Source organism: Microtus oregoni, unplaced genomic scaffold (assembly GCF_018167655.1).
Source record: "Microtus oregoni isolate MIOR12 unplaced genomic scaffold, Mior012 000013F_ref0000133, whole genome shotgun sequence".
In the NCBI taxonomy this organism is placed as follows: Eukaryota; Metazoa; Chordata; class Mammalia; order Rodentia; family Cricetidae; genus Microtus; species Microtus oregoni.
In genome coordinates this window covers 6,400,813-6,417,861 of record NW_024543072.1, presented here as the reverse complement: position 1 = coordinate 6,417,861, position 17,049 = coordinate 6,400,813, and the positions used below count along the sequence as shown (strand labels likewise).

Here is a 17,049-nt window from a genome sequence, read left to right as displayed (position 1 = left end):
CAAAGACGGGCAGTGGTGGCTGAGTTCATTACAATGGCATGAAGTGACATATGGGATAAGTTTCTTCTATAGGAGTTGGTAATCCTGGGCTCAGTGTTCATTCATCCGTCCGTTCGTCCATCCATCCATCCATCCATCCATCCATCCATCCATTCAAGATCAAGATATGTAACACATATAATACAGTGGTGAGGATTGCAGACTCCCAAGGTCATATGCCTTCTCATTATTTTTAATTTATTATTTGTAGTCTGGGTGACCATTTCTAGATCTTCTTTATGACCAATTTCTTATTTTTTGGGGGGTGGGGAACAGGAGTGCTCATCTCACGGGTACTAAGTATATCCTCTACCATCAAACAGCATTCCAACATTCCTAGCTCCCCCTTTTCTGATTCCTAAGGTGAGGCAGTAACGGTGCCTCCATTCTGGGGCTGGTGTGAGAATTCCTTGATAGCCCTCAGTGCTGGAAATCGTTGCACTTCTACAAGTGGTAGAAGTTGTTGCCTACTCTTAGGGACAAGCTGGCGTGTGATGGCTTCCAGATGACTTGCTGGTGTGTATACCTGTAATACACTAGAACACTTGGGAATTGCAGACCAGAGGTTCAGAAGTTCATGGGTCTATGACCTACACAGCAAACTGAAAACCAGCTTAGGTTACACGAGACCCTCAAATAAATAGAACACTTTCTGCAATGCTGTGCAGCCTGAATAATAAAAATCCAGAGACAGATATTAGGGTTCAACCTGAAGATCAGAAAAACCACTTAGAGAGCTCTTACATCTTTGAAATCATCAGACTGAAAGAGAAGGAGTTTCTGTCTCATCCTGCCTTATACTTCTCTCTAGTGTTGGGATTAAAGACATACACCACCACCACCTGACATCCATGGTTAACTAGTGTGGCTGCTGGCATGAAAGGTGCGTGCAATCACTGCCTGTCCTGTATGGCTGACTAATGTGGCTGTTTTGTGTTGTCTTCTTTAGGTGAGCTTTATTTATTAAAACACAATATGCCGCTATACTTCCCCTTTTTTGTCTAAAATAAAGAAGGAAGGCTGTAACTAATATAAGAAAACTACATACAGTAAGTACAACTATGTACAATATATAGCCAATAACTAGATCAACAATGTCTAATCATTTGCATTTGAAAAATTCAGAGAAAATACTCTGAATGAATACATTATCTGTCTATTCTTGGTGAGTCCAAAAATACCTACTTTACTTTCTATCATAACTTGCTTTCTGCATCTGGTAAACAAGGAAAACTATAGCTATCTAGTCCTCAACTCTCCCAGAGACCCAAGAAGGAAATAATATTAACTGAGTAAGCAGAAGTGTGTGCAAGCAACTTCCAAAAAAAAAAAAAGTGAGAAATGACAGAAACAGCTGGCTTCTGGATAGTCACCTAAAGTTTCTCTGCAATCCATCTTCAGTCTACAGGCCTAGAGTATCTGACAGATTTTTCTATGAAGAAGATATAAGATTTTTCTATGAAGAAGATATAAGGCTTATTGCTGTTGTGTAGAATAGTAAAAGCTGTACTGGATTTCATGGTAGCCACCTGGTTTGCCAGCTGCCTGTAAAGGGTATTCAGGGAGAGCCCACAACCTATAGTGCAGAGAGAGAGAGAGAGAGAGAGAGAGAGAGAGAGAGAGAGAGAGGGCAGGATTGACGGGATTGTTAGGAAAAAGCTAAAAAAGATGTTTTTTTATTGGGGGGGGGTAACTGCCTGAAGGCAGAACCAGCTGGTAATACAGATGAGTGCTGTGGTTTGGGGCTCAGGGGCTTCTGGAGTTTGGGTGGCAGCTGGAGACTGTTTCAGAGAGGCTATAACAGGAAAATCCCAAACTCCCTCAGAGGCTTGGGGAAAAAAGAAAAGAAAGCCTAGCCGAGTAGGTCTGGAGCCCCATGTGCATCTCTAGTGGGAACCCCATGTGTAGCTCTGGCCTGTGCCAGTGGCTAAAAAGTCACACACCAACAGCTTGTTTGTGAATCCGTACCCCAAATGTTGGGCGCCAATTGCATCACGAATCATAAAATCTCAGAGTCAGATATTGGGGTTCAACCTCAAGATCAGAAAAGCAAAATCAGCCAAGCCACTAGAGAGCTCTTATCTCTTTGAACTCTTCAGACTGAAAGAGAGTGAGTTCCTATCTCATCCCGCCTTATATTCCTCTCTAGTGCTGGGATTAGAGAGGCGTGCAACACTAATGCCTGGCCTCTATGGCTGACTAGTGAGGCTGCTGGGATTAAAGGTGTGTGCCACCACTGCCTGGCCTGTGTGGCTGGCTGGTGTGGCTGCTTTGCACTGACCTTCGGCCAAGCTTTATTGATTACAACACGAATAATACACCGCTATAATGCTGGGTCAAGCCAGCCTCTCCTCCCAGGTGCCCTCTCACAGGTCCTTGAGGGCAGTGAGTGTGAAGAGAGTTCCATTTCCTGCTCACTGGGGAGGAGAGATGGGCTTCCAAGCCGCAGTAACTGTGCTTATGCTGCATGCAGAAGAGGTTGGGAATGAGCCACCTTGGCTTCCAGGCTGGAGTGAGCTGCGCTGAGGCAATCCTAGCCACAGAGTGTCTGAGATATGGACCGTTGATACTTCCCCCCTGCTTTACAACTGCATTGCTAAGGCACCCCCAGAGCTCTCTACTCAAGCCCACTTCTTTTCCCTCTCCTTTTCTAGGATCTGCATTTTACGCACTCCTTATTCCTGCCCCACTCCCACCCCCAGGATGTCCACCCCCACCCCCAGAATGTACACGCGGCAGCTGATGAAGTTAGCTCTGATGGAAGCCAGATCAGTGGCCCTAGACAGGGACCCAGATGCTAAAAATAGCTCATAGCTTGATCTCCGCAAGTTAAATGAAAGAACAGCATTGGAGGCAGGGGCTGGAGAATCTCCCTAACACTGGCTCTATCCCTTTTCTCTGGGTGGGGTCAGGCATCCCAGGAATCTGGTCCTTCTCCCCTGGATCAGAGTTAAGCAGATAGTGCTTTAGCCTGGGAGAAGGCCAGGCCCACATGGAGCAGATGGGGAATGATAGGTCAGAGACACTGCCAAGCAGGTCTTTAATGCTCAGTGGTCATGATGGTTGCCACAGCGGTGGTTGGCCTAATCAACCATGGGTGGCTAGAATCGCCTTCAACCCTTGTCTAGGAGGCCCTGAGTTGAAAGTCAACACATTCTCCCTAAGAATAGCTTTCTAGAGTAGTAACTGGTGTGTGTGTGTGTGTGTGTGTGTGTGTGAACACCAAACAAAGTAGCAGTTTGGTAGCGGCATGCCTATGAAGGGAATCTGTCCTGTGATGTTAACCATAGCCTTTTTTTTGGTGAGGAATGCAGCAGCCACAGCTGAACCAGGAACCTAAGAGTGTGGCTCGTGCTCCCTATGGGGCAGATGCTACTACAGTGAAGACGAGGAGGGACCCTAAGAAGCACCTTGGATTGATTCTCTTTAGCTCTTCTTTGGCTCTTCTTTTGTCTCCTTCCAGCCTCTGTTACGGCTGAGGACTTCAACTAGGATCTTTGGTCTGAGCATCATGTGCATTTAGGGGACCTTTACCATTCTCAGGAGTCATTTTGTGATAACTTTAGCCGTCATATATGCTTCTCCTCCTGTGCCTGGTGCCCTGCTCAAGAGTCTCATAGAAGATACTGCAAGAGCCCCGGTGGCAGTGACGTACACCTTTAATCCTAGTACTGGGGAGGGGGCAGAGGCAGGCAGATCTCTGTGAGTTCAAGGTCAACCTGGTCTACAGAGTGAGTTCCAGGACAACCAGGGATACATAGAGAAACTCTGCCTTGAAAAACCAAAATAGAAGATACTCCTAGGATACCTGAGAGCTAGGATACATTATTCCTTGTCGGAAACCAGGATGTTTTAATTTTTTTTTCAAACTGAGAACTATCTGCATATCTATAATGAGATATCTTGGAGAAGGGACTCAAGTCTAAACATAGGATTTAACTTTCATTTATACCTTATGCACATAGCACCCTATTAGCTATATGCAATATTTTAAACAAATTTTGTGAATTTTTTTACTTGTGGGATCTCGTTGGGGCTTAGAAAGTCTCAGATTTTGGAACATTTTAGAGTTTGGATGTTTTGATTTAGGGATGCTCAACTTGGGATTGTGGAAAAAAGGAGGATGGATGTGAGGGATGCTGGGTAGCCTTTGGTATATTCTAATGTGGCCCTCTTGGTGTGTTTTTACTGAAATACACCATTTGTATGTGTAATTGTCATTTTACTCATTTAATTCATTATTTAAGTGTGCGTGTGAGAGAGAGAATGAGTGGATTTTTTTTTGTTTTGCTTTATTTTTTCTTTTTGTTGTTGTTGTTCTGTTTTATTTTCGACTCAGGGTTTCTCTATAGCCCTGGCTGTCCTGGAACTCGCTCTGTAGACCAGGCTGGCCTCCAACACAGAGATCCGCCTGCCTCAGCCTTCAGAGTGCTGGGATTAAAGGCATGCACCATCACTAGCTGGCTTCATTATGGGTTTTTTACACATTTGTGTCATTGTGCTTTGTTCTAATCATTCCCTTGGTCATTTTGCTTTTTAGGAAAGAAAATCTAGGCCTGGCACGCTGAGTCTGCAGAGAATTTCCCAGTGATGAATCAGTGCATTTATAGAGGGATGGAAGAAAACAAGGAAAGGTAACAGTTAAGGAAAAAAATGTCATGCAATGGTTCAATGTGTCAAATTCCTTCATGCCTATATGGTTGATAGAAACCCTGAAGGATCAGAGGTTGCATGGGGCGAGGTGAGGAGCTTGGTGGTACAGTGTCTTCCTAGCATGCGTCAGGTTCTGGGTTTGATCCTCTGCCTCCAGGAACACATCTCCTTTCCCGTGTCCAGCTTGTTCCACCAGAGGAGAGAAACCATTGTTAAATACAAAGAAATATTTCTAAGTCCCAGAAGAGCTGGGATCACAGAAACGATGTGGTGTAAAATTCGGTGTCTCAGTTCTACGCTGTGGGTGTTCATCCCCAAACACAGTGCCACCACCCAGAACACGGTGCTTATGAGTGGCTGGTCTCTCAAGAGCCAGCGGGGATGGACCTGAGCTCTTTCATGCCATTTCTTCCTCCCTCTTTCACTTCCTCTTTTTTTTTTAAGAATAACTTTTTTTTAAAAAAATATTTATTTATTTATTATGTATACAATGTGTGTATGCCTGCAGGCCAGAAGAGGGCACCAGACCCCATTACAGATGGTTGTGAGCCACCATGTGGTTGCTGGGAATTGAACTCAGGACCTTTGGAAGAGCAGGCAATGCTCTTAACCTCTGAGCCATCTCTCCAGCCCTAAGAATAACTTTTTAATTTTATCAATTAAAAAAGTTTAATTTTCAGTCCTGAATCCATTCCTGTTCTTCCTTATTATCTATACAGTTGTGTTCATGCTTTGTGTAATATGTCCATTTTCCTTCCAGAATTTTCTCTGGCTATCGAGATATATAGAAGGAAGTCATTCTTTCATTCCTTCTCCTTTGTTGTTGTTGTTGGTGGTGATGGTGGTGGTGGTGGTGGTGGTGGTGATGATGGTGGTGATGGTGATGGTGTTGGTGGTGTTGGTGGTGATGATGGTGGTGATGGTGTTGTTGTTGTTATTGTTGTTGTTGGTGGTGTGTGTATATACAAGCACATGTGGAGGCCAGAGGTTGAAGTCAGGAGTCTCCCTTGATCCCTCTCTGCCTTATCTATTGAGACAGGGTCTCTCATTTGAATCCAGACCTTGCAGGTTCACCTAGTCACAAGCAAGTCCCCAGATTGCTCCAGGGAATCCTGTTTTAGCCTCCCATGTGTAGAGATTATAAGTGGGCTGCCATCTCCTCAGTCGCTCGTTTCTTCTTTTAAAAGTGCATGTTGTGCTGGCCGGCCTGTTTTCCAACCCTATAAACACTTAGTGATGCATCCTGTGATGTTTTTGAGGCAACAGCCTATGTGACTCTCCTTCTTCACATCACAGCAAGTGTGAGGGCCTCCATCTCACCGACTTCTGAGCTGGCTCATGGCGCTTAGACTGGCTCTGGGTTTTGCTGGGATGTGTGCTGGGCTGTCTTCCTTTGGGCACACAAGCTAATGGTTCTCTGTGGTGGTTACTAAGGAGAAGAGTTGCTGAATCATCCTGCATACACACTTAAGAGTCTAATAAAAATGATAGGATCACTGTCTAGGGAACACAGTTTGGCTAATCAGCTGGGTACCAGGTTTCCTGTCTGCCTACCCCCTGCAAAGCTCAGATCTATCCTTGAATTTTTGCAGTCAGCAAGGTGAACAGCATACCTCTCTGGGGCTGTAATTTCTTCTCTTCTTTCCTCTGGGAAGGTTCATCTTCTTGGGACTGTTGCCTGGTTTCATCTCCCACTGATACCCATAAACTTCTGCCCTCACAGGGAGCAGCAACCTCTCCTGAGACCCAGGCCCCTACACACCTGGGCAGTCCTGGATCTTCCCTGGTGCAGATGAAACTTTACTTTCTCTTCTGCAAAGCCTCCAGGCTGCTGTTCCAGGGGTCTGCCCAGTACAGAAGCACAGCCTCTCCTTTGTCTCACTGAAGGATTCTGAAGCCCAGGGTTAGATTTCGGACTTGTGGTGGGCTTATCTAGAGCCGTCACTGGCGGCAGGCTGAGTGTTTGCTGAGTGTCAACTCTACACCGGTTTTCTACTCCTCTGCTTGAATTCTCACAGGGTTTTGGAAGGAAGGAGTAGTGTTGTTCCCCTGTTTTGTAGTCGTAGGTGACAGAAGAGACTTTACTTAAAAGCAGCCCGAGGAACAAAAAGGAAAATCATAACTATTTGGTCTCCTCGTGGAAACTCAGCTCTTAGCCAGTGCTCTCATTAGATAGTCCGTGAACCGCACAGGCTCAGTGCTGAGCTCCCCTGTGGGATGTGACATTGGAGCCAGCCTGCCCTGTTTGCAGTTGTCGCTCTGTATCTGCGACTATTCTCAGAGTGAGTAGGGATGTCCCACTCCAGCACATGGCCCAGGGCTTTGGTGTGCCCCCAGCACCTCTGCTCTGGGTCTTTTTGTGATTAGTAAGCTCACCCAGATACTCTCGTGGAAGGATTTCCCAAGCTGAACGTCCTTGCCATGGGAAGTGAATATATGGTGTTAGGAGAAATGTTTCTCCTGGATGTGGAGGGAAGGAAGTGTTTGGTTTGTCCTCGGTAAACCTAACCCAACACTCTTGTCTTGAAATGTTTCATTTTAGAGCCCGTTCAAAGATTAAGAGGATCCAGATAGGGCCGAGGATGTATCTTAGCAGTACAGCCTTGCCTAGCATGTTTGAAGGCCTAGGTTCCATCCCATACCACAGAAATAAATAGGTAAATATATAAATGAAAGAAACACTCGCAGAATGCAATTTCAGCTGTCACCCTAAGCTCCCCTTTCCTACATATTTCAAAGACATAAAATTTGAGGGGCTGGATAGCTGGCTTAATGGTTATGAACACACACTGCTTGCAGAAGACCCAAGTCCAGTTCCTAGCACCAATGTTGACTCACGGTGACCTGTCACTCTTATTCTAGAGGATCTGACACCTTCTTTGGCCTTTACAGGCACCTGCACTCAGATGCACACCTCCCCCGTCATAGTTAAAAAAAAAAATACTCGGCATGGGAAGAGGCTTTAGATTTATCATATCTCATTCCTTGTTGCAGTTTAAGCAGACAGTCTAAGAGTGAGGAAATAGTTGTCCAAGCCATAGGAGTTCAAGCCGTAGAAGCATGTGTTGGTCTCAGGCCCCTGGGGTCTGGCTGACTGTGGCTCTTTCCACAGCATCACAACTACCTCTTGTGGGACTGGTTGATCCCAGGAGCCTGGTCCCTCTTGTTATTATTATCAAGAGCTTATTATCTGAGAGTCCCTTGAGGGGAACTAGCCCATCGGTCGATGAATTGTTGAGTCATTCCATGGACATTTATTGTACATTACTAAGTATTAGTGTATTAGAAGCACAAGGTAGGTACGAGAGGCATTTTCAGAGAACTGAGAGTTGGGGGGCGCGTGTGAGGGGCATTCGCATACATGATGAGTATGGCCAGTGGAAAGCCTCTGTTTTTTTTATTAGTTAGTGGAGAGCATAGCTGTATATAGCCCCTTTCTTAGTTAGGGTTACTATAGCTCTGGTGAAACACCAGGACCAAAGCAACTTGGGAAGGAAAGGATTTATTTGGCTTACACGTCCACAGGACTGTTCATCATCAAAGGAAGTCAGGACAGCAAGTCAAGCAAAGCAGGAACTTGGAGGCGGAGCTGATGTGGACGCGGGTGGAAGGGCGCTGCCCATTGACTTGCTCAACCTGTTTTCTTATAGAACCCAGAACCACTAGCCTCGAGGTGGCCCCACCCGCCATGGGCTGGTCCCTTCCCTGTCAATCACTAGTTAAGAGAATGTGCTGCAGGCTTGCCCACAGCCCAATCTCCTGGCCTTTTCTCAGTTAACTCTCACATGACTCTAGCTTGTGTCGTTGACCTAAAATCAGCCAGCACAGCGTAGGACCACAGTGTGGTTTGGAACCAGCTCCACGTTTCGAGGACAGGGCCTTCCCAAGCGCAGTCCTCTGTAGAGCAGAGCTCTGCTCCAGAAACCTCCAGACATTTTGTCCTGCAACCAAACAACACTATTGGAAGAAACCCATTCCCACGGTATTTGTGGCTGGGCCATCACTTCTGGTTCCTTCCACTTCTAGATGGCACCTGGTCCACTAGGGGCCTAAGAACCCCAGATTTCCATGTGGTAAACCTTCAGGCAGCCAAGTTTCCTGCTGCACACGGTGACTACGACCAGATAGAGTTATTTCTTTGTGCTCCAGTTCCTCAGCTGTGCAGTGGGAAGTGGTGTCAGACATGCAGAATTTCTGAGGGAACTCAGGTGCAAAGGGAATTCTGAGGAGAAAATCCTTGTCCTTCCTATCAAGTCCTTCCTGTGTCATGCTGAGGAACTGGAAAGGCCCCGTTCATCATTCACTTATTCATTCATTCACTCACTAATTCATCCATCAATTCATTACCATTACCAGGCAGGCTTTGGCATTAAAGGAAAATGCCCAAAAGAAAGGCATGTCTTTCCTTGTCAGTTTCTACTTGAAGGCTATATGTGCTTCTTCAAAATAAAAGTCCACTCTGGCTTGACTATTACAGTTTAGTTGTGGCTTGCTGTCTGGGGGAGTTGATCCAGGATCCTCATGAATATCAGCATTCAAAGATGCTCAAATCTCTTACATTAAGTTGAACCAGACTTTTTTGGGCCACCAACTGTCTCCCAAATCATGAGACAGAGACGTCTTATTAGTTACGAATACTCGGCCTTAGCTTATGTTTGTTTCTGGCTAGTTTTTCCCCCTCTGCTTAAATTAATATGTTTGTCTTCCTCTACATTATGCCTTGGAACTTTTTAATATTGTTTTTCACAACATTTTGCAAACAGCATGCTGTGTGCAAAGAATGCAGATAACCTCCTGCATTTATTAAATCATTTCTTGCACACAGATTAAAATTCAAGGCCTCCCTGGACTGCATTTGGAGTTTAAGGCCCATGTAGTCCACTTATTGAGGCCTTGACTTAGAATAAAAAGTAAAAAGAAGGCTGGGGTTATAAATATTCTCAGAGCTGGAGCACTCATGCAGTATATGTGAGACCCCAGGATACTTAAAAACATAACCGTCCATACACATTCAGTACAGGTGAATTTAAAAGCATATTTATTTTTAATTTATGTGTATGAATGCTTTGCCTGCATATATGTGTGGACATCATGTACAGTGAGCTGCCATGTGGGTGCTAGGAATTGAACCTGGGTGCTTTACAAGAACAGCAAGTCTATTAACCACTGGGCCACCACTCTAACCCCTGGCTCTCAGGAGCCCGAGAGAAGAGGTTTGTGAGTTCTAGGCCAACAGGCCACAAATGAAGACCTTGTCTCAGGAACCAAGCAGACATTAACCATGGTATCCTGCCTCATGTTGTTGACGCAGGGCCCACTGGACTTTGTGCTGGCTCGGTTAGGCATTCCTCTCCTGGAAGGAAGGGCCTCCGTGCTGCAGTGAGACCTGGTGTCTAGTCTGGGGCACTCCCTTGTATCAGCTGTGGGCAGGTTACATTGGATACGTGGTGCCCGTGGCTTGGGGACAGCTTTGGTGGGCTGGGTTGGCTGGAAGCAGTTACATGGAGGAGGCTTGATTCCACATTGGGATTTTCCTAGTTCGGAGACTAGAACCCCACAGCTGTTCTTCCTGCTTGCGGTAGGCTACCCTCTGTTCCCTGGTCCTCTTATCAACTTCCATCTCTCATTAGCTCAGAGCTGTTTCATTCAGTGGTTTTATTAGCTCTTTGTTTACTACTTAAAGGGCTATGAGGGACCTGTTCACCTTCCCCTACTTCTGGTGACCTTCACAGTCTGGAAAGTGACAGCGAAGAGTTCTGAACTCCTGCGTTCGTGACCTTCGGTGAGACACTTCACCTTTCACCTCCCCTCTCCACCTCCTCTCCACCTCTTCTATCCTCCTCCCCTCTCCACCTCCTCTCCACCTCTTCTATCCTCCTCCCCTCTCCACCTCCCCTCCCTCCTCCCCTCCTCCCTTCTTCTCCTCATCTCCTCTCCTCCTCACCTCTATACTTCACCCCTTTAGCGTCTCCAAGCAGCTACTTAGAGAACAACTTTTCCCTTACAGTAATAGGAACATCAGGAGGGAAAAATGCAACCTTTTGCCAAATGTGTTTGGCCAGTGCTGGCTTCAGTTCAGTTAAGTAGGCCCTTCCTGCAAGCCTTGTCAGAGCCTATTAAAAGATCAGGTTGCGTGGCAGGGTTCTAAATAGAGGTTTGTGCTCCTGTCAGCTGTCGGAGAGATCACTTCTGATACTCAGGGTCTCCTCAGTTCTTCTAACATGTGACCATGGCTTGAGACATGTATGCCTTTTACAGACGAGAAATCAAGGCCTGTCAAGGCCAAGGCAAAGGCTGGGCTGTTTGAACCCAGATCCTGCTCTGAACCTCAGGCCCAATTTTCCTTGTATTGTTTTTCATCAAATCAAAGTTTGTCTATCCTTGTTCTTGCCAAAGGCAGGGGTTAGAGCAGTGTTTTAAAAGCTGTTCTGTGGAACCTGGAGACCCAGCATTCAGGAGATTCAGACAGGGAGATTCGTTGAGCCCATGAGCTTGAGAATAATGAAGGCATTGTAGGACCTCATCTCAAAGAATAAAAAAAAAAAAGAATAGAAATCATGCTTGCATCTGTTAAGAAACAAACGCTCTGCTCACCTCTTCTTTCCCCACAGCCTAGGAGCTGATTCCCATGCAGGAAAGAAATGATCTGTCCTCTGCTGAAGCGGGAGCCTCTGGAGAGGCTGTGTGTGTTCATGCTCCAGACCTCATAGCCACGCAGTGAAATATATATCATTCTCCACTGTATGGGAAAGGGAGATAGATTCCTAAGTACCTGCTACAAAGGCAGCGGTAATTCTAGGTCTTAGATTGGAAGCAGTGTCTTTGACCCTCTGTAGGCAGCCCCTCTGTACAGGGAGGCTCAGAGCCTCTTTGCAGAATAGGCTGTAACTGAAGAGGCTGTCCCAGGAATGAGGTTCTATAATTTGAGATGCAGGGGTGTGTATTTAATCCCATCAGGAGAGCTTGTAGTCATATTCTTAGTTCCTGGTCGTTATCCTTTCTCTGGGCAGCCTAGTGACAAAGGCACTGCCAGGAGTGTGTCGGGGATGGTGATGATTCTGGCCTCGTTGCTGAAGTTTTTTGTCTCCATCTGTGACCTAGTTTGCCCTCTGTTCCTGTGAGAAACACCAAGGCCAAAACCAACTCGGGGAGGAAAGGGTTTATTTCAGGTAGCACTTTGGAAGGCAGGGCAGGGACTCAGGCAGGAACTGAAGCAGAGACTGCGGAGAAACACTGCCTATGGCCTACTCCCTGGCTCCTGCTCAGCAAGCTTTTGTATATAGCTCACACTAACTCACTTAGGGATGCTGCTGCCCATAGTGAGTTGGGTCCTTCCACATCGATGGTCAATTAAGACAACTTCACAGGAATGGCCAGAGGTCAGTCTGACCGCAGTAATTCCTCAACTGAGGGTCCCTCTTCTCAGGTGTCTCTAGGTTGTGACACCCTGTACACCCTGCCTGCCCATGAAAGGAGGTAATGGTGGAATGAGAACTCAGTGGGGTAACCTTGTCCACACTCGATTGACATACAGAATGATACAGTACACGGCCCGAGTCTGTTATCCACCCATAAACCATTCTTCTGCCAACCTCAGAGCCCAGGAGGAGCTGTCTTAAGTGTCCAGCCTCTGCTTCATCTTCAAGGATTTCATTGAGTAATTCAGGTCCCTGCCACAGACTGTCAGGCTTCCTGACGTCATAGCAGCCAAGGACTTTGCCTTCACGGTGCCTGTAGTCAAATGAAGAGGTGGTTGGAGGAGGCATGGGGACCCGGAGAGATTAGTGGAGTCGCTCTGTCTGTTTTCATAGGCATTCTTGGGTGTGCGAACCTCCTTAGGAAGTGCCGTCTGCCTGCTGTGTGCCTGTGAGCCTGGGAAACAGCAAAACACACAAGCTGGGAAGGGCTTCAGCAGCGTCCTGCCCATTCTCACAGTGAGAGCTCAGCTCATGGAGGGTGGCAGGTAGAGGGGAGTCTGAGGGGCTCGAGCCCGGCCCACACTCGCCTGGCAAAGGTGATACTCAGGAGCCCCTGCCCAGGTGGAGCAGGCAGTGGCCCTTGTCACACACCTGCCCACTCCGAGTGGAGGCCATGTGCGTCATGTAACTCTCCCTCCCGGGGAATCTGATAGAAAATTCCTGCCAAGCAGAAGTGGAACAGTCGCTCTGGAGGTAAATCAGCTTTTCCGACCTTACAATCCAAGCACTGGACTCACTGAGTTGTGTCAGGGTAACACGCAGACAGCTAAACCCAACCTCGCTGAGGTTCCTGGGTCTGATGAGGGTAAGGCTTGTCACGGCATTGCCAAAGGTTGGCTTTACTTTAGGGTGGTCTAACTGCACGGATGATGGGCACACTGCGTGGAATGATGAAAGCCTTTTCTCTTTTTCATGTGGGGAAGATTTTGTTTTCAATGTGGCAGTCATAGGTTTTATTATACTTTGTCACTTGAGTTTTTATACTGTGATTGCTGTGTGGATTGGTTTAAAGGGCAGGGAGGGGCCGCTCTGCTGGAGCCGTAATCTCACGGGCCGGGATGTTCTGTCGTGTTATGGCACTGTTGTGAGTTAGGTGTGAGTTTGGAAAACTGTTCTGGTGTTAAAGATAGAACCAGAGAGGCCTTGCCCCTGAGCAGTACCATAAATCAAGAGAATTTGGGAATTTGTTCTCCTTCTGCTATCTCCACCGAGGTCCTGGGGATCAAACACCCCATTATCAGGTTTGGCAGGGGGTGCCTTTACCAGCTGAGCCGTCTTGTGGGGCCCCTCAGGCTAAGCTTCAATCAGCTGCTGTCTTCTTTCCCACAGAGAACTGCCTCACCTCTGCAGGGAAGTCTCAGGAGGCTTGAGCATTCGAGAAAGAGCACAGGCATCCCTGGGACGGTGCAGGAAGGCGGCTGCTGTAACAAGCATGTTGAACCTGTGCATCGTAGGTGTGATGTTTAACCTCCAGGGAAAGTTGTGATGATTTTCTCTAAGACCTGGCCGCCCTCACCCTTTGCCTCTCGCTCTAACATGTTGCTGCCTAGCTTTGGCCTGGCGGAGCTGCTTTTGGCAGAACACGACAAGGAGCTCCCACACTTACGTTTTATTAGAGTGTTTATGTGTGCGTGGTTGTGTTTGGGTTAAACAAGAGTCAGTGAACGAAGCAGCAGTGATGGCCGTGTGGATGGTGCTAACCTTCTGGTGATGCAGGAGGACTGAGGAAGTGGAAGTATCAAGTGCTGTTAGCTGGCGACGTGTGCTCTAGGGAGAAATGAAGCTGAATGGAGTGTTGTTCCGGGTAGTGCAATAAGGAGGGCTTTTTTTTTTAATATTTATTTATTTATTATGTATACAATATTATGTCTGTGTGTATGTCTGCAGGCCAGAAGAGGACACCAGACCCCTTTACAGATGGTTGTGAGCCACCATGTGGTTGCTGGGAATTGAACTCAGGACCTTTGGAAGAGCAGGCAATGCTCTTAACCTCTGAGCCATCTCTCCAGCCCCAATAAGGAGGGCTTTTACAAACAGATCAAATATTGAGAGAATGGGCCTTGTGTAGCCTTCTCGAGGAAACTCATGGTGGCTTGCAAGGATGGCATGTGCAAAGGCCCAGGGACAGGAAGGGGATTGACCGTTTGTGCTGGGCAACAGACCGGCCAGCACTGATGTGTGATAATGGGACTGTCCTGTGTGCTGATCGGTTGATCAACTCTATTACTGGCAATCATTATTACTGGAACTAAAGGACCTGCTGGCTTCCCCAGGTGGCTGGAGTGGGCAGCCTTGGGCGAAGGAGTCACTGTGCCACGACACATGCCGTCTACGGCACCTGCGTTAGTCACAGCGTTCGCTCCCAGCGTCCCACTAGAGTTCACATGGAGGAGAATAAGGAATGTGGCAGCGCGCAGGAGTGAACAGGTTTCAGAACATTTTCTGAGTTTGAGTTGGGGTTTCACTCCCTTCCCCAGGCTGACTCTGAATTGCTATGCTGAAGTGACCTCCTGTCTTGGCCCTCTAGATAGCTGTCTGCCTTTATTTATATTCTTGATTTGTTTTGCGACAGGGACTTATTTTTTTTAATTGATTTTGTTGACTTATACATTTTTCTCTGCTTCCCTCCCTTTTCTTCCCTCCTCTTCAACCCTCTCCCATGGTCCCCATGCTCCCAATTTACTCAGGAGATCCTTCTCCTTTTCTACTTCCCATGTACATTTGCTCCATGTAGAGACAGAGACTTACTCTATAGCCTAGACTAGTCTGGAACTCACTCAGGCCGGCCTCCAACTCACAGGGATCTTCTCGCCGCAGCCTCCAAAGTCGGATAATAATTGTGACCACCATACCTAGTTAGGGATATGTTTTTGAATGATCATTTTGCTGACTGATCATTATCTCATATTCAGGATGGTTCGCCTGCCTGCCTTCCTTCCTGTAAGAAAGTCATTAATAACTTCTTTTCTTCATATTGATTAACATTATCAAATTATCTTATTTGTTCTAATAGTTTTTTTTTTCAGATCCGCTTTTAATATTATTATTTTTGTGGGGAAGGATTTTTTCCAGACATGCAATTATATAATCTTTAACTTAATGAAATTTTGCTTCCTCTTCATTTCCAGTTGTTGAACTTGTTTTTCTTCTGTCTAACTGTGCTGACAGCTCCTTCCTGGGTGGTGTCCGCTGGTGTGGCCTGGACTCCTCGACCCCTGCAGGGACTGTGCTGTGCTTTCCAGCCGGATCTCTGGATCTCTTAGGAAGTTTCCCTCTGTTCCTGTCTAGTGAAGAGTCAGTACTCAGTGCTGGGTTCCAACAGGATGAGCATCAGAGGGGGCGTCTGCTTTTTGTTACTGATTTTTCCTTTAGATTCAGTTAATGAGATGAATTATATTGATGGATTTCCTAATAATGCGTCCTTCTATTTCTGGAGAGAATAGAATCTGTGACCTGAAACTGTGTGCATGTGCATATGTGCGTGTGTATGTGTGTGTGTGTGTGCATATGTGTGTACATGCATGTGTGCATGCATGTGGTTCTTAAGAGAGAGGGCCTAGCAATTCAGTGACTGATTTGGGGGTGTTAAGTCCCTGCCAGGAGTTGCAGACTTTTCTTGCTTCCCTGAGTTATGTGTGGAAGCAGGAGTGGGGGTGTGGAGGGTGAACCTGACACTCACAGACTTGATTCAGTGAATGGTTTTCCCAGCCTTACCCTCATGCCTAACCTCCTACACAAACCCAACCTTAATTTGCCTCGGTGATTCTAAGTTGCTCCCTTCAAAATGAACTGAAAAGGCACATGTTTTAAAAAGGGTTTTTAAAACCGCAGCAGCAGCAGCAGCAACAACAATTTGTATCTGAAAGATTTGTGTGTATGAATGCACCATGTGAGTTCCGGGGATTCCAGATGCTTCTGAGTTACCAGGTAGGGGCTGAGAATCTAACCCCAGTTCTCTCTAAGAGCAGTAAGTACTCTTAACTGTTGAGCCATCTCTTTAGTTCCAAGGGTTGTTTTTATTTTATTTATTTACTTTTTCATAAAAAATATTATGTAGCCCAGGCTGCCCTGAAACTCGAGTTTTCCTGCTCAGTCTTTCAAATGTTGGAATTACAAGCATCGCTATGTCCAGCCCCAAGGGTATCTTTGATGAGATGTTAAATCTTACTAGTGGGATTTGTGATAGCAAAGCTGAGCAGGCATGTGACTTCCTGTCACCTGGATTCAGGTGGTACTAAGTCCCACAACCCTACGTGAAGACCTAAATCTAGGGGCAAGTTAGAAACCTTCTCCTGCAGATTTGTCCTGGGAAGGAAGAGGACAACTGTCATCAGTGGTAGAGACACAGACATCAGCGTGGAGACAGTATGACGTCAGCATAGAGACGGTGTGATGTCAGTGTGGAGATGGTGTGATGTCAGCATGGAGATGGTGTGATGTCAGCATGGATACGGTGTGATGTCAGCATGGATACGGTGTGATGTCAGCATGGATACGATGTGATGTCAGCATGGAGATGGTGTGATGTCAGCATGAATACGATGTGATGTCAGCATGGAGACGGTGTGATGTCAGCATGGATACGATGTGATGTCAGCATGGATACGATGTGATGTCAGCATGGAGATGGTGTGATGTCAGCATGGATACGATGTGATGTCAGTGGAGACGGTGTGATGTCAGTGTGGAGATGGTGTGATGTCAGCATGGAGACGATGTGATGTCAGCATGGAGACTGTGATGTCAGAGGGGACAGCAGTCCAGAGGCATCTCTGCTTCAGATGCTGTCTTACTTATGGTCTACTGAGGCACAGGGTCCTCCCCCTCCATCCTTCTTTACAAAATAGAGGGACATAGAGAGAAGGGATTTGCCAGAGGC

The 17,049-nt window shown here is 46.7% G+C and overlaps 1 protein-coding gene across 2 annotated transcripts in view; it reads left to right on the top strand.

The window, feature by feature from the left end:
• Positions 1–17,049, top strand: part of Arhgef3 (Rho guanine nucleotide exchange factor 3) — a 283,256-nt gene that overhangs the window by 43,376 nt on the left and 222,831 nt on the right. Inside the window, exon 2 of one of the 2 annotated variants that reach the window (XM_041662549.1) lies at positions 4,580–4,673. In XM_041662549.1, coding sequence (XP_041518483.1) covers positions 4,630–4,673 — 44 coding nt within the window. In that variant the 5' untranslated portion in view covers positions 4,580–4,629. Of the gene's footprint in view, positions 1–4,579; positions 4,674–12,760; positions 12,864–17,049 lie in introns of those variants that run through there. The other variant, XM_041662551.1, reaches the window with a different exon arrangement.